The 18,086-nt window shown below is 42.7% G+C and overlaps 1 protein-coding gene across 1 annotated transcript; it reads right to left on the reverse strand.

Moving 5' to 3' along the window:
- Positions 1-865: 865 nt before the first annotated feature.
- On the reverse strand, positions 866-17,106 carry dcn (decorin). Its single transcript, XM_079294623.1, has 8 exons — positions 16,843-17,106; positions 10,065-10,297; positions 6,182-6,294; positions 5,318-5,531; positions 4,520-4,633; positions 4,131-4,224; positions 3,177-3,315; positions 866-2,154 (listed from the first exon to the last, which is right to left on the reverse strand). The coding sequence occupies exons 2-8, from the start codon at positions 10,276-10,278 to the stop codon at positions 1,954-1,956; spliced, it is 1,089 nt and encodes a 362-aa protein (XP_079150749.1). The 5' UTR covers positions 10,279-10,297; positions 16,843-17,106; the 3' UTR covers positions 866-1,953.
- Positions 17,107-18,086: the final 980 nt, after the last annotated feature.

The raw sequence follows: 18,086 nt of genomic DNA on the forward strand, positions 1-18,086 counted from the left end.
GAAAAATAGGTCTCAAAGGCTCGATGGGACGACATGATTTGATGCAGTATTTTTCAGTGTAGTTTGTTAAACATGGGTCTTGAACAGGACGCTGCCATTAGTTTCATGCACAGTGCTGTTATTAAAGTCAAAGTAGCTGCGACACTATTCCCTGCATGTGGAATTCATATCCTGAGTGAATGAACGTGATGACTGGTCCCCATGTTACGTTAATATAATGTATCGAAGAATCAGAACCATATAAATATATTGTTACCAGATGACAAAACCTGATAGTGTCTAATAAAAGTGAACATTTTAACTTTTTTTTAAAAAGTAGACAGATTTCTGTGGAGTGTACTGTTCTTGTTGACTGGACAGCAGAAGTCTGTTGTTTGGGCGCATTTATTTCCTTTTTGAAAAATCTAAAACTTTAATATCCATGAATCTAATAAAAATAGCACATTTTCTAAATATCTGTCTTTTTTTAAATCATGAATATGTGCCTGGAGCACATTCACCTGATGTGTGTGTGTGTGTGTGTTTGTTGTTTATTGTTAAGGCGTCTCACCTGCTTCACAACGGTACCTGTGCCTCCTCTTGACCTTGTTCGCCAGGAAGCCGCCAGCCTCCCTTTATTTATGCTGCAGCTATTGCAGCGCCATCCAGTGGGAGCACAAATCTCCATTCACATCGTTGATAATTAATGCACGTTCTGGTCATTACATCCATCAAAAACTGTTACTTTTTCCATTAGTATTTTTATTTTGTTCAGGACACCTTAGCCGGAGCCCCTTCTCCTGGGGGGAAAAGAGAGGAACACCTTTTGTTGCTGATATATTAAGTCTGAGCTATGGTAAGTGCTTGTGCCTTTAAGCAAATGAGAGGTTTTTATACAGCATTTATATACAGCGTCTATACATACAACAGTCACACCAACATGGTTGCAGTGGGCATGCTAGTCCACATACACCATATTTTTCTTGACTCTTAAAAAAAAAAAAAGAATTAAAAGGGCAGGGAAACATGGAGAGGAATACATACAGGGATTAACAAGAGATTCCAGAAAGAAAAAAAAATAAGGGCATGCATATAAATCTTTGGGAATGGCTTCTGTTTAAAACATATTGTTTATAAGATATTTTCACCTTTTTTTTTTTTTTTTTTTAAATGGAACAACATACACTAGGAAATGAACATGAGAGGAAATGCGATGAAGAAAAAGTGTAAACCAAACCCAGAACACTGAAGTAAGCACAAGAAATCACAATGTGATAGAAGTCACGGTTGCTTTTATCTCTACTTGAATTGAGTACAATACAAATAGAAACTGAGTTCTTTCAAAGAGTGCAGCATGGTAATGTTACACTCTGAATGCTATTCCTAGTACACAGGTAACATCTAGTACATTCTAGTATACCAGCTGTTAAAGGTATTGTAAAACACAAGTTACACCCTTTGCTGCCTGCTCTGCAGGCCAGCGTTCTGATACAACTTCATACAATTGCTAAAGGATCGAAAGTTGATCGAAGTGGGATTAATAACATTTTCCACTGAGTGAGGATTCAAATCTTTTTTTGGTTAGGGTTCACCTCTGACTTTCGATTTGTCCACTGAATGCAAATGATACAGCATGTATGTGAGAACATATTTGAAATGTGAATTGCTTGCTTTATAACTGCATCTATGAATGATGTGCTGTGTGAGAGAGAGCATCACCGCCATATGCTGGTGTTTGCTGTAAGCCGCGTGTACTACTGCTGCACCAACCTTGAAGCTAAATAATGAAAATGATATGTTTTGAGGTCCATGTCCATCAACGTTTTGGAATGAGTGCGTAGACTAATGACATCACCGTCTGTGGGGAGGCAGTGTTGCTAGGGGGTCAGTGTTGTGGGGCTGTGGTCAAACACGCACAGTTGGGAAACTTTCACACGCTCATTTACACGTCCTCGCAGAGGTGCGCGGGACGCTCTACTTCTTCCTGTAGTTGCCGAGCTGGATGGCGGAGCGGTTGAAGACGCAGCGGAAGGTGATGGGCTGAACTTCCCAGTAAGGCACAGGGTTGCTGAACAGGCTGATGCCAGAGTACATGGCCTTCTTGTGGTTGAGGCCAGGAGGACAGAAGTCCTCTGTTCCCACAGCTGCAATCTTGTTGGCATGGAGGTAGACCACCTAGAGAAGGGATTGAAATAATGACAACCTTTGGTCACTGACGTGCTTGGCAATAAATTAGGTTTTGCAAAACAAAGCAGATAAAGAAGATGATCATAAGTCACCAAATAAATAATGATGGCTCAAGGAAGCAAGTCGATTTTCTTTCCCCTTCAGGATGTTTAACTGTGAACAATTGTAAAAGGACTTCCTACATCATCATTCTTCAAACCAGCATGGCTTTAGATGCATATAAGAAACAGAATCCCATAAAAAGCACATATGAAACTGAAGAATCATGCAGCTGAGCACTGTGTTTTGAGCACAGTAGCCCTCATCATGCAGCACTGAGGAACTGATAATCATGTTATCGTTCATTTACACCGATTTTCACTGAGAAATTCCGTTCGCACAAACTGTGCACACTGGCTTGTTGAAATGTGGGTGCTCAGAAAACAGTGCAGTTCATTAGGAGCGAATATAAAACCCCAACAAACTACAGATAATTACCCAAACAGGTTTTATAGGGATAACTAATAGATGCAGCAGTGACTTAGCCTTGAGAGGGCTCATGAAATACACTGAGGTCAAACTAGAGTTAAAAGGCCTTGAATCAGGTCTGTTTACACTCCCCCCTACTGCCAAAAGCTGTAACATTATAGTACGACTGGCTTCCAACACTCGACTCAATAAACAAACTAAATGAATCCATGTGCCTTTTTGTTATGGAAGCCTTGCTTGTCTTGTAATCGGGCAGTGTGAACCTAAGCAAACCAAATGCAAAAATGCAACAAAGTCAACTTTTCCAGTATGGTTTGGATCAGAGAAAATGACCTGTGTGTGTGTGTGTGTGTGTGTGTGTGTGTGATCACGCCGTAAGAAAATGAGAAACATACTGTAACTAATGCTCCGAGGTAATTTACTGGAACTAAATGGTTGCAATAGCAATTCCCCTGGTTCTTGTGATCATGTCGGGGATTCAAACCTGGACTGATAACACTGAGAAGTGCTTTAATTATAATGTTCATCAAACCAGTATGTACCTGGATGTACTTGTGGTCGGACAGGCCGGTGGGAACGCTGATTAGAGCGTTGTTGTCCAGGTGCAGCTCTCGCAGGTGGGGGACGTTAGCCAGAGTGCCATTTTCCACAGAGCTGATCTCGTTGTAACTCAGACCCAGCCTGCAGGAGAAATCCGCAAGTAGATGAGACGTTGAAATGTGCAAATGTGTAGCAGAACAAAAGAACACAAAAGCACAAAATGCATGAGGAGAGAAAAAGATAGTGACATCAATGATTGTCTCCGGCTGAAAAAAGTATTGTTGGATAACAATATGGAACGGGAAAAAAACCGAGCTGAGGAAATGAGGATAATCTACAACTGTGATTTAAGGCCATTACTTTCCCAGTCCATTTCTAAATTATGAGAAAATGGAAAATAAAAACCATCCTTCTCTCATATCCTCTCCAACTACTCACGACACATCAAAGCCCTCTTTGTTCAGGTTTGGTCTGAGCAGTAATCTTATAAACACAGTGGATCCACATTTTGAGCAAACCAGTTATTTTGATGATCTAAAAACTACCGCTTAGGTCTCAGGTTTTGTTATACAGTAAAAGCCTGTGAACCAGAGTAAAGCTACCAGAGTAAAGCTAATGCATGTACCAGAGAATGAAAACATGAGACGGCAGGAAAAAAACATGGTAATCTGGTACGAATAGCTTTTGGTGGCTAATATTAGCCAACTGAAGATGGATACAGCTGTGTAATTGACATTCAAGTTGAAATAACAACTCCTCCTCTTACAAACTCTATTCATGAGACATTATTTGAGAACATTAGGAAATTAAGTGAAACTCAATGCGCAGTGGCATTGCAAATGCCATTCATGGCAGCAGTTGTCTGCTGTTCAGCAAAGAATTGCTTTCAATCTAAGTAGGAAAGAAATGAGGTTGAATGTGGGTTACTGTAAAGAGAGAATCATAAGTCGTATTACTTGGCCAGGTTCTTCAGGCCATTGAGGGTGCCAGCCGTCACCTTGGAGATCTTGTTTCCATCCAGGTGGAGCTCAGAGAGAGAGCTTGGCAGACCTGGCAACCCACAAGACAAGGATTACCACCAATAATTAAGTGATTAGTTGGGAAACATATATGGTTAGTTGGCAACTTGCAGCAATAAGTTTCAGTTTACAGTACAGATTAATTATCAAGGGGTGACAGTTTCCATGCAGTACGGTTTGTGTGTTTTTATTTTTTCACATTGTTTTGCTGAACACTTAAAACCAAACATGCATTCTTTTGATAGAAAACTGACGTTTCTGGCTGACCCTTGCGACATGAAACTTGGATTAAGCCAAATTATTTGTGGAACTAGATAGAGCTTTACCTTTGGGGATTTCTGTGATGTCCGTGTCTGCGATGCGAATGTAGGAGACCCTTTTCAGGTCAGCGAAAGCGCTGGCCTCAATGCCTGCGCTCGTCAGAGGGTTGGACCCAAGCTCTGAAAATGAATACAAACACTTGTGAGCGCAGACAGAAAGGGGAAAAAACAAAAGCGAGAACCGCAGTAACAGATCACGTGTATGAAGTTGATTCCTCTCCCGGGGCGTAACAGGAACATAGAGCTGAGTCACGCGTAAACAAAGTCTTGGGCAAGAGACTAGATTGTGTTTGCAACGCAGCCTTTCTCCATGGCAGATTCCCTGATTTGTCACAGATCCTAATTCTTATATCATTGCTTTTTAAGTGATTTAAATCCACACTTTAAGCCTCAGTTGAGCAATGGCACTTTTTAATTCGTAGAACAGGAAGTTAGAGATGAGTTGTCAAAGTGACAAGTGGAGGAAATGGAGTGGATGGAGGATAAAGGGCGACAAACGAAAACATATGCGATGTAATCGTGCATGTAAATGATGTTTTTTTTTACCATTGGAGTGGGTCCATTGCTGTGTGGAACATCACTGAATATATGTATACCTCAATACATTCTCAAATAATTTATTGAAAACACTGGTTTCCCTCCGGGTAATTCTTTTTCATCATGCCTGTTGAACTGTAGCCATCCCACCGGAGATGTGACCTAAACTGTTGAAAAATATGCCACAAACCTCTTCAAGCTGTTAGCTATCCACATACCGGTAAATATTGCCATTTTTGAACAAATAAGAACATTTTCTTTTCATACCCATGACGATGACATGGGACAGGCCCTGGAAGGAGGTCTTTTTGATCTTGGTGATCTCGTTCTCGTGGATGCGCAGCTCCTGCAGGCTCTTGGGCATGTTGGCGGGCATGTCCTTCAGCATGTTCTTAGACAGGTAGAGACGCTGCAGCTTGGTCAGAGGGCTGAGGGCCTTGGCGTGGATGATGGTGATTTTGTTGTTCACCAGGATCAGAGCCTATAAGGAAGAACATCAAATGAGATGAGCTACTTACATATTTTCTGTCATTCTTGCTGCAAAAAAAAGTGCATCAAAAATTGATTTTGGCATATTTTTCTGTCTGTTCTTTAAATTCACAACTTCTATTATCATGGAATTTGACCTGTATTTGGAAGTTTACACCTTGGAGGCTTTTAGCTGGTTTTTTTCTTCCACTCAGAGACATTTCCTGCTACAATTGCACCTCGGGTATGTGGTCTTTTCCCCTGAGAGTTACATTACAGTGGAAACAGCTCTGGCCTTCAGACGGAGGTATTTATTGCAAGCAAGAAAGCTAAAGGGGGCGTGAGGGTGCACAGCCTTCGGGTGAATAGTTTCCATGCACCTGGTGACTGGGGGGAGTGGAGGATATGTGGAGGAGGTTGAGGAGACTTTGGGGGTGGGAGGTGAAGTGGGGTCCATGTTTTCAGAATGAGCAGCTCTGAGTGTGGTAACATTTTATAATCTGGCAAACAATCAAGAACATCCAAATAATTCAAAAACGAGATGTTTCCCCATGGAGATCACCAAGGTTCATATTGGAGGGTTGCAGTTAGTGATACGGTTACACTCGTACGGTTGCATTAGTACACCGACATGAAGCTCTGCAGATGTGAAAGGTCTCTTACATGTAGTCCTTTGAGGTTCTTGAAGTCATTCTCCTTGATCTCAGTGATCTTGTTGTTCTGCAGGTCCAGCAGGGTGGTGTCGTCTGGGATGTCCTCAGGAACTGTCGTCAGACCTGATGGTGAATGTTTATGAGACATTGTTTAGATCAGATGGTGGGTTAGAGGCGAGGCGGTGACAGCCCTGGTTCTTGTGACGAGAGGTTAATCGCGCTCTGACCTCAACAGGAAATGGACCTACTTGCCTCCATGTTTCAAGAGTTTACGACCTCTTACTGTGAACCTACAGTCTTGTAAATCAGGTCTACAAAGAGTGCTTTTACCAGCCATAGTCCGTTCAAATTAGAGTAGAAATTGATACTTTTTAGTGTAGTTTGGTTTCACAGTGCACAAATTAAAGCAGACTAAATAAAAGAATTGCTGAGGGCCGCGTACAAAGGAGCAGGGACACTTCAATGCTGGTAGTCGTGGATTTTGAGATATGTTTTTTTACTTTTATAAACTTCATGAACTTTATTTAGCATATGCTGGATCTCTTCTTCTGCCTATCTGTCACGTACGCATGCGATTTCTGCAGAAGCCCAAGTCAGTAATCTCCCATTTGTGTTGACCTGTAGTCTACCTGCGTCCATCTCAACAAATGCCAGCGCACACAGCCCATTGCCCCGATACGTTTTGGTTCTCTTCTTGCAATTGGGTCGGATTATCGTGTCATTATGTTGCAATTGAACCACACTCGGGTTCGCTTGTACAGCTTGGAAGATGTTTGATTAAATGTTGGCTTGTGAAAAAATGTTCTGTCAAAGTTGGAACAGTTTTGGTGATTTTGCTTGAGAATATTTTAGTTTTTTGTTCTTTGTTCATGCTTTTTGTCATCACTTTGAAGTGGGCAGTTAGAAAAAGGTGATTTGGTAAATCTTTATGCTTACATTTTACTTCATTGTATTTAAAAAAAAAAAATTAGCATTTTAGCCTCTTTAAATTTTAGTTGTAGTGGTTTGGTATTCTAGTATATTATTTATACTCTAAAGATTTATAACCCTCCTAGTGTTATGTATCTTTACTTTTCCTGTGCAATGCCTGGATAACCCGCTTCTGTAATATAATTTCCCAATAAAGGATCAATAAAGTACATATTCCCATGCATCAGAGTTTAGCAACATCTAAGTCAAAATCTGATAACAGTTGTTTGTTTGAGCTGCTACCACTGTCCATCAAATAAGGGTCTGCTTTGTCACGGTAGCATGCTCCATAAAGTCTCGGTGATCGGGACTTCGAGCAGAATGGGTTTTATATTGACTTTCCAAAGGGACCAAATAAGTGTTTGATGTGCTCCGAGGCACACATGGTGGAAATGGACCTTAACACAAATTTCCTTTGGAGTAAGTAAGCGGCTGCATACCTGAACACTGAGCTCACGCAGAATCGTTTTTGCTTGGCCTTTATCACAGCGCGTCATTGTTAATGTAGCGCAGAAAAAGGCATCTGTAGTGAAAGACTTGTTTGGTGGAGTGGGTAGAGCGAAGACAGCTGGGAGTCATGGTGTATGCTCTTCTGCATCCGTGGTAACCCAAAAAGTACACCGAGATTCATGCTGGGTAGTTTACATTTCAGAGGAAGAGGCGTAGAATAAACTGTTTAACAAAGAAGCTTACATTCTGCATCTCCAGTCCGCATACGTAGGCCTGGACACATTTTGTCCTGAAAGCTTGTGACGACTTCTTTTGCAGCTCACCCAAACATTACTTCCAGCTTTTCCAACTCTGCAGTGGATGACCAACAAACCATCGCAGCTGTTTGTGGTCACCACTATCATGGCAGCACCACACTGTGTACCTCCTATACCTGCACAAGCATTTGTTTTTATTGTTCTTCTCTTAAAGTCAGACGATCTCATCTTTTGCTGCCTCAATTTTATTTACTTATTTTTTCAACGGTCACTGTTGTTCACTCCATTTTATAGCGAAGTGATTGTTTTGGACTGCGCGGGACACTCCCAAGCATTACTGACGGTGTTTGTCATTTCCTCAAGTAAGACAAGTTGATCTGGCTGCATCATCAAAGACCCGTGGGATTTGAGTAAGTTTGGATTTATAACTGCACATCTTACACAATCCCGGTTTATAAAAAGGTACCTCTTTAATCAGTGACGCTGCTGATTGTGCCATCATATAAATACCTGCAACAAGAACAATAGGCAGTTGTGCCAGTCAATGGATAAGCAAATATAACCCCAACTCATTTGAACCCAAGGCTTCATTTTCTCTCCTGAATGTTTGAGCTGTCATCCTGCCAGCTGCAAACTCACACAGGAAAATCCACATCTACAAAGTGAAAGGCTGCTTTGGGATGGTGAGCAGACTCGTCTGTCTTGCCCGGGCCTGTGTTTGTGCCCAAATATATACATATCAATTTTAATCCTGTGTGTGTGTGTGTGTGTGTTTGCATGCAGGCCAGCCGGTCTGGGGAACAGATGGAGGCGCGGGGAAAACGGTACTGATGCAGGAGTTGAGAATCGCGCCATGGAGCAGCGTCTGACTGGGGCCCCGGCTGGAGGACTGATGTAATGGAACCGGTGTTTTCCTGAACCTCACTCTCTCCAACTGTCTGCATGCTGCTGGTTATGTCTGCCCTCCGGTTTTTTCTTTCATCCTGTCCATCTGTGTCACTCCCTCTTTTCCTTCATCTGCCTCCTTGAAGCTCGTGCCCCATCCTTTCCAAATAAAAGCTGAGCCAAAAAAACCATCAAACCCAAGTGCGTAGCGAAGCACTTTTATGTAATATACAAGAAGAAATGAGGTCAGGGACTTTTCTTTGACAAAGTCTCTGTGACTCAAGCTGTTGTATATCAGATTCGACTAACGCAGCGGATTGGCTCCAAACACCAAAGATGACAATCGAGTAAATTCTTGTGACTGTGCTGAATTAAAAAGCCGGCAGAGTAATTGTAGTCGTTAAACCTTGATGAGTCAGCTTTACATTGAGAAACAAGCTTGTTAAAATTCTGGTTTGTTCAGGACTTTCCAATGCCAAATCTGATCTTTTTAATCTCCGCCTACGTTTCAAAAACAATTTGGCCAGAAAAAAGGCAAATAATGTAATTGTTACAGGAAGTGAAGTACGCCTCACAGCAGCTGTGAGCATTTAAGGTATCAACATGGGTGTCATGTTCTCCGGAGGATTTTGCAATAATGCAGAACTTAACATGAACCCTGAAATGAATATGTGGGTTTGGGTGGACGGTTTGTAAAGTCAGGGACTTTTTCCGCTCCCAAAAAACCCCCAATAATGTCACTCAACACAATAAAAGTACATTAAAATTACTGCAGACACCCATCTGACCTCATCTCATCCAGTTAAGTCTTTTGTTTGAAATCCAGATCCAGATGGAGGAATGGAAAAATAAAATGGACATGAACAAGAAGCTTGTTGCATTTGGACTGAACTATAATTAACACCAAGTCACACTGATTAATTTTAGGGATTGTGGGCTACATGTAGCAATACAATCAGTACAATCAAGGCTCCAGACTGCGACCAAAATGGTGGCATATGCGATAATTTTCTGTGGGTATTGCATTCATGCGAGTGCGTGATGATCATTATCACTGTTGCCCCCCCCCCCCCCCCCGCTGGAGTCTCCAAAGTCAAATTGGCGAGAAGTCGGCGGAACCGCATTTGTGCATGCAGAGCGATGTGCAGTGTTGTTCCCTCGCGAGGATGATTTTCTGCTCAAGCACTTTGCCTCATCACGAGCAGGCGCCTGGTTTTTAAATGCACAGGTTTTGAGACCAATAAAAGGTCATACGCCTGTACGTAGCAGTGCACAGCATGATGTGTGTGCATGTAGCGGTGGAAAACTGTCAGCAAATATGCCTTTTTTTACCGAGGTCAGAGCACTGGATCACTCGCAGGTGGCACTGGCATCTGAAGGGGCACGTGGGTCCTACAGGCATGGCAGGTAAGGATGTATCTGGAGGCCCTTCAGGCAAACCCGATCCCGCCTCATCCTCCATCATGAAGTCTAGGAAGCCGGACTGGCGGAAGGGCAGAGCCCAACAGGCAGTGACCAGGAGCAGAGATAGACAGGCTGACCTCATGGCGCTGCTAGCAGGGAGCCTGGAGGACGAGAAGACAGTTCAAAGGTTTGGGTGGATACACTTTCAAAACAGTCTGTGTATGATTAGTTTTGAAACTACCATACTCGGTTTGTTTCTCATTCACTGTGAAGGGAGAAGTTTGATTCCCACTGGGCAGGGAGAAGGACACAGTGAATGAAAGACAAAAACACATTGAAGTCCAGAGAAGCAAAGGGCAAAAGGTGGAGAACCCACTTGGGTGTCAGCTTTAGCTTTTTTTCACACACATTAAATGACCATGCAGTCTTTAGATATGAAATGTGACTGTGGATATATTTCATCATTTAATTGTTTTTTCCCCAAATCAGTTGAGCTACTCTACAATTATTCCACCTCACAACTGCAGGAGGAATACTGGTTTCTTTGTCATTTTCTGAATGAACATCTGCATTAGCGTTTACAGAATTATACATGGGATGCATCATGGGAAATCTTATGACTGCCACTGGGCTATCATTTATTCAAAAGTAATAAATCACATTAATATTAAAGCCTTTTGAAATAGCAGGCATTTACTGTACTAGTGGAGTCTCTGGGAGAATCCTCCTTCCTTTTGCTGTCTTTTATTTCGAAACAACCACAAACCAGTTGAGACATCCGCACTCTCTCTCAAACTCAAACAGTGTGGAGATACATAAAACTGCCTGACCTTTTTACCAGCCACACGCACACACACACACACACTCTCAAAGACCCAGCAAACTGCTTGTCATGCGTATCGCCAAAAGTTGCTCCTTCTTTCTTGCTGCCACAATAATTGAAGGGCAGATTTGAGCCGCAGCTGCTAACAAATGATTTGGGAGTAGCTGGTCTGCAACGGACCTTGACCTGAACATCATGACCAGGGTGATGAAACCGACCCAAAACCATCAGTTGGCCAGAGCTGAAAGTGACTCTGGTTTACATGGTCTGTGTGCATGGTGCTTATGTGCTGCATCTTTGCTTACTTTCTGTCATACGAGTGTATATTTCCATGTTTTTTTAAGTGTGAATAAAGCAATAGTTTGTGTTTTTAAGTGTATTCAAGCAAGTGCACAAGTTGTGCTGTATGTGCGCCATTATATGTACATTTAAAGGGTTAAGTCTTTCAAAGGTTTTTAACCATGTGTCTTTGACAATGTGAAAGAATGCAAGAGAAGGAGATACGCTGATGTAGAGTGAATCCAGGTTAGGGTTACGCCAGGTCACCAGCTCAGGGCTCAGAGGGACTCTCAACACAAGCAGTAATTACAGTCCATGTCCACAAAGCAGCCACCACTTTGACACACTGCTCCAGTCCAGTGGTTACAGTGCTTGCATGGAGTATGTCCAATCTTGAAATCCATTCCATTCAGAGGAGAATTGTGTTGGATGGGATAGCGCTGCCTCTGACTTTCTTTTTTTTTTAAACTCTGGTTCTGTTGCTATGAAGTGGAAAAACCAAAAAAAAAAAAATTTAAAAGGGTGATTTCATAAGCCTGGAAGTGTGTCGCACAATGTTTGTTATGTAGATGCAGTTTTCCATGCAGAACTTTTGCCATTTTCTCTCACTTGGAAACATGGAGTACATACTGTAGTGTAGTGGGAGGCTTTGAAACTAAGAGCTCCGGTCTGAACATACAGTTGATCCAGAGCACACGCTGTTCCAGTCTTCGACAGACTGAGTAATCTTGGCTGTGTCAGGCTCTCTTATCTAAGCAGAAAGCTCTGTCCAACGAAAACCTTGTCTGCAGACTTGGCAGCAGTACATTTTGATTCAGAGATGCACTTCTGGGTTAAAAAGAGTTTGTAGATGCCTTTTGATGGTTTTGTTTTCTGCAACAAATCCAGATCGGTTTGACTCGTAGTGTGATACACTAATCGCCGATACCGGGAAGAATTTGAAAGTCACTTTTCATAGGCGCTACTAGTGTTGTGAACTCCTCACATCGAACACATCTTGCAGGCTGGAACATTCAGAATTATCCTCAAAGCCAGTGTACCAGCTCTGCTTTAAAGGAGCAGCAATGTACACAAAGTAAGAGAGGTTTCACTGCTGATTGCTGAACCCTATGTCCCTGCTTTGACCCATAGTCACAAGCACATAAACCAACATACATGCACATGTGCATTGGTGCAGGATTTCAGATGGCCCTCCATGTGTTCTGCCATCAATCCATCAACCTTTTGTCCATAAAAGCTTCAGCAGCTTTTATTGGAAGCCAGACGGGCAAGAAGAAGAGGGGCGGTATCTCAAACTAAGCTCTATGGGCTTTTACTGGCTGCAGCATTACTGCAAAGACAAGAGTTACTGCTATTTTGCGAGTCCTAGTCAGGCCCAGGAATTGTTGTTGAGACTAAAACAAGATTTTGAAACAAATCCGGGAAAAAGAGATTCTCAAGGATTGTTGTTTGGGACATAAACTAACAATTTGCAACCACAGCTGCAGAATAATGCGCGATAAGTGGTATAAATATTGACTTCGGGGGTTTTGGACTTGAAGATAGAGGGCTGTATATTGTAGAGAGTTATTGCTATTCAACACGCAGAACAAGGAATTATGGCCAAATGCAATCGTATCTTCAAAAGTTGAAATTCAAGGCTCTTCCCTGCTTTATGCATGAGGCAACTTGCCGTGCCCCAGGCGTTGGTTCTTTCATTACCAGTGTGCTCAAATGTGTCCATCGGCCCTGCAAGATGGCCTGCTCAAAGAAGATGCTCCCACTTCTATATGCATGCACGCACGCACGCACGCGCTCTGGTGCTAAACCCAGAGCGCTGCCAACAGAGCAAGCTGAAACATGACTTCATCATGCAAACTCTGTATCTTGCCATTTCTAATCCCCTCAAAGAAGATTTATGTTATGGGATTAAAGGTATCCCCTTATCATTTTCACTTTTACTGAGGGATCAAACCAAGCTGGAGGTCAAACCTTGATGTTAGAAAATGTGTCATCTAGCGCCCTGCAGCTTAGAATACACATTTCACACATTGTTTTTTTTAACTTACTGATGGCGTTCCTTTTAAAACACTGGTTTTAATGTAATGTTAAATATACTGTACCATTATAAACTTTTCTCTCCCAAGTTCTTTTCATAATGTATCATTATGAAATGATATGGGGGAGCCTCACTGTCCAGCATCACATTGTGATACGGCTGTCGTCTGCCAGCTTGCAAGATGAAAACAAATGGAACAGGCTTCACGAGAACTGCACTCGGATCAGTGCAAATGTGGCAGGAATTGGTACACGCTTGTTTCCTACTAATGGACTTTTAAAAACCATGCAATAGAATGCATCTGACGAATTTAGCCTTATTTTACCCAATTATACAATTCTGAAAAAGCATATATGGTGACTTCTGTCAACAGGATTTGGGTGAGGATGTTCATGTACTAGCGAAGAAAGTTGATTAAAGTTATTATGTTTGTTTGTTTATTTGACATGTTATGCAAGTCATTTCTCCTTGGACTTCAATCATTGGTGAACCAAGAAAACAAACCCAACTGTAATGATTGTTCAAGGCCTTCCAAAGAGGCTTTGAATGGTCAGCAGATGTACGTTGAAGCACTGCACGTTGAACTATGGTGGGTATTGAAGAGATGAATCAAAAATGAAAAAGCACAAGCAGCTGAGAGTAAGTTGAGTCTGTATTTTCAAAAGATTTACAATCTACCACATCCCAGAAAAGTACATATGGTAAATAATCCATGAACCATCCTCCATCTTCTTCTCGTGTCTCTGAATCCTGCGATTCATCATCCCATATGTGATGGAGAAAAAAAGGGTTGACATTTCCTGTCGCAGCCGCATCCTTGTCAGTTCTCCTGTGTCCCTCTTTTGTCTAATCCCTCCCTCCAATCTCCCCCAAGTCTGGCCCCAGCATTGCTAATGATTCCCAGACAGGAAGCAGAGATCGCATGAGGGAGTAAAGTCATTTTCCCTGCTGTGCTTTGTCACTTTCTCCTCTTTGGCACTGCCTTTTCAATGAAACTCTGACCCACAGAAAATCAATGAGATACCGCAGAGCGATTATCACGTCAACAATTGTGTTCAGCACCATGGTGTTAGGGTCTTAGCAAATCAAGCCATGTTGCAAAGAAGGAAACAATATAGCACCCATACCCATTCCACCCCCCCCCCCCCCCCCCCGCCGTCTAACTCTCCATAGGCCTGCCTCTGCAGAGCGTCTGTCAGCAATGAATCACTGGAAGGTATTTACACCGCCACAGGACGTTTAAAGACACGTGTCAGTGGCCGTTATTTTCAAGAAATCTCTGATATATCAGGGGATTTTGTGAGCGGGAACATGTGTATCTGAAAATATGCAAAGACACGGCCAACAAACAATTTCAGAGCCAAAACGTTCCTGTAATAGGGTTACGCCAAATCAGACCAGTCTTTCAAATAGCCGTCCATGCTCCCGTTTATGTTAGCATGGACCCTTTTTTGAGAAGATGCCCAAGACACTTTTTTGGCCACTACAATCAATATTATTTATTTTTGCAGAAAAAGTGAAAAAGTCTCAGAGCCATAACTATTATTCAAAGATCCTGTTTAGTGGAGCCATGGCATGAGAAAGCCAGCGAGCGGTTCAACCACATTTCAGCTGTTCCATGAGAAGAGCTGTCAGCCTGCCATCAACCTCAGTCCCATTATCAACAGTCTGCACTGCACAGACGTGGACAAACTGTCCAACCTTCTCTCCCTTTCTTCTCTTTCCATCTCCTCCTCCCTTTTTGTGCTCTGTTCCTTCCTTCCCCGGCTTCTCTCCCATAGCTTATGGTATTTTCTTTCTGTCTGACCCTTAAAACTTTGGCCAGAAAGACTGACATGTGGAACTTTCTGGTATTCCAATGAGCAAAGGGGGGGGGGGGGGGGTGTTGAGAGACTTCATGGCTGATGTCAATTCAATTCCATTGTTCTTTTGCAGTTTTTTACCCAGGGAGTTTAAGTCCAGATGGAAAACATGCAGCCCCTGGGTGCAACTCTGGGCCTCGTCTCCTCCTAACCTTGCGTTCACTCACTTCAGGTTCAAATGTTAAACATCTGCTGAGCTCAAAACAAAAGCATGAACTGCTGAAGTACTTTCATTGCAGTGTTTGCCTCTTTTAGCCTCTATTCTAAGTCCCACTTTTCAGTCTATTTAGTTTGTCTCACTTTTTCCCTTGTTCAGTTTCACTCAATTCAGTGCAGCTGAGCCTTATTAGGTTTTTTCCCTGCTGGCATAAAGGATGTAATGAGTTAGCTGAGAGTTGTGCGGTGGCTTGCCGGGAAGCCTTCAGACCTCTTTGATAGAGGAAGCTGTACCATTATGGGATTAATGGCACTGTGCGTTGCCAGGTACAGCTTTTTTTCATCTCCTCTTCAAAGCCGCTCACTTTGAGTTGCCCCTAGCAATTTGGGTCCTGTCCTGCTCCTGTGAAAACACAGCAGCAGACGCCACGGTGGGCAGAGAAGGTTCACATTGAGAAGAAACAGGGCCGCAGAGCAGATAAGAGATTGGGGTTAAAACGGTCTGATTGCATTCTCAAATGAACTGCTGAAGTGTGAAAAGAAGCAGAAACCACTTTTCCAAATCAAAATCTTGCCCTGAGCAACATGGGCTGAATCAACACAAAGAAATGTTGTTGTTTCAGCTTTTGTTTCCCCCCCTCGCTGGTTTGCAGACTGCCCCAAGGCCACAGAGGAAGAAAAGGAGAGATATAAAGAATGAAAGAGAGCTAAATAAAGAGAGAAAAGGAACAAATTAATGACACAAAAGCATTTTCCACTGACAAATGTTGAAGCAAACAACTTAAGTAGCAGATCTCACTTTTCTGCCTCCCCCTCACTCAACCCCTTGTCTTTATGTAAGCATTACACATCTGATTCACTTGCCGTGTATACAACTAATACTCACAAAGCTAGTTTGAGGAATGCCTTTCCATATGGGATACATCCAAACAAACCAGTGTCAAAAAGCAACAACGTTACGAAACTGCGAGCTGAAGTTGTAAATCAAAACAGTGCTGAACGCATCACATGGCACTCAGCGGTGGTGGATACCTTGAAGATTAGCGATGGGCCAGGAGTATAAGGTTTTTTTGGCGGAGGAGTGAGGTACCAGCATCAACTGCACTACCACACCCCCTTCCCTAGCCGCTGCTCTTTTCACTGAGCTGTATGGCGATTGGACTGGAACTGATTAAAGGTCTCTCATCACAAAGCCAAGAGAGCTGTGGGAACAAGACCTGGCAACATCCGGAATATACACAACATAGATTAATGAACGACAAAGTGAATCAAATTATACCCATGAAATTTAAGAATCTGCGAAAAAAAACTGCAGTAATCCTATCTTTATACAATAACATGAGCAAATAATGTGACTTTTAAATCATGAATTTTAGATTTTGTCATGCAAAAAGTTACAATCCAGCAAAAGCCAAACCCTTCTCTCAAGACTATTCTCTCTCGCTTTAAAGATGAGTCCCTGTTGAAACCCAACACCATTATCATAACCTAACTTCAGCCATTATTACCCACACTTTCCTCCGCTATCACAGTAAAGGATTAACCTACCTGTTCTCAGAAGAAGCAAGGCAGAGAGAGTAAAGTTGTGCTAGATGAGCTTGACTTCCAAAAATCCAGTCGAGTGGGGGGGATGAGACTGAAGAGGCTGCGAGGGCCTATGGGGTAATTAGACTCAGAACGCGTGCAGCCAAGATCAAGCAGGTGTGCTCTGTCACAACAAGGGGAGGAGAGAGAGAGGAAGAGAGACAGAGGAAAGAGAGGGGAGAGAGATAGAAGGAGGGAGGGTCCGACCGCCGAGCTCCTCTCAGGACCGAAACAATTGGTGGAGAACTTCCCCCGTTCTCGCTGCGTGCTCCAAAAACAGCTGGAAATGGAGAAGGGAAAGGAAGGAGAAAAGAGGGAGAGGGAAAAGGAAGGAGAGAAAGAGGCAGAGAGTTTGAGTTTAAAGCAATAAGCAGTGATTCGGCTGGCAGCCACCCTCACTGTGACATCTGGTAATGATAGGTCCTGCGTGGAGCTTAGCGGAGAACGCTGCACACAATCTCGCTTTCTCCCTCTTTCACACTCTCTCTGTCATTCATTTGCATTCAGCTTCTGACTACCCTCAGGGGAAAAACAAAAACAGCACACGCACACACTTTTGTCTAATCTATTCAGATTGGCACCTCCTCCCAGTAAACCTCCGTTTCTGTTTTAACCCCAAATCTTGATTAGGTTTGTTTAGGTGTCCTTTAATGGACTATTGGCTCTATTGGATTGTATTGGCCCACAGCAGTGGAGGACTATGTGGGAGGTAGAAGGTCTTTTTTTTTGTAGCCAGAAAAGAATAACGATATTGGATTCACGTGGCAACTACCATTATGGTTAAGGTTAGGGTGAGTTGGTAAAAATGGCTAACACCTAATCAGGCATTGCGGCAAAAGCGCAAGTCCTCCCATTCATTTTAATTTGGGTTGTGCATTTGTGCTGCGGTGGTGGAGACCGCTGGGAATGCAAAACAAAAAAAAGCATGTGCTGAAACAGAATCAACTCTACTGATTTGGTGTGAATTCAGAGTTCAGTCATGCGGCTCTATGAGGTTGTATGTATTTCTAATGTCTATGTTCACCATCTTTGTTGGGGATTTGCTTATTAGCATTAAGTACAGTCGATGGGAATGCCATCGGTTTTGCAGGTATTATGTCATCAACCAATGTATTGGACCAATTAAAAACTTTACCTGATCATGTCCCGCAATTAAATGTCAGGGAAACTGCAATTAATTTCATGGGAGCCTGTCAAGTAGTTGTCCA

Source organism: Melanostigma gelatinosum, assembly GCF_949748355.1.
Source record: "Melanostigma gelatinosum genome assembly, chromosome: 22".
Classification (NCBI taxonomy): Eukaryota; Metazoa; Chordata; class Actinopteri; order Perciformes; family Zoarcidae; genus Melanostigma; species Melanostigma gelatinosum.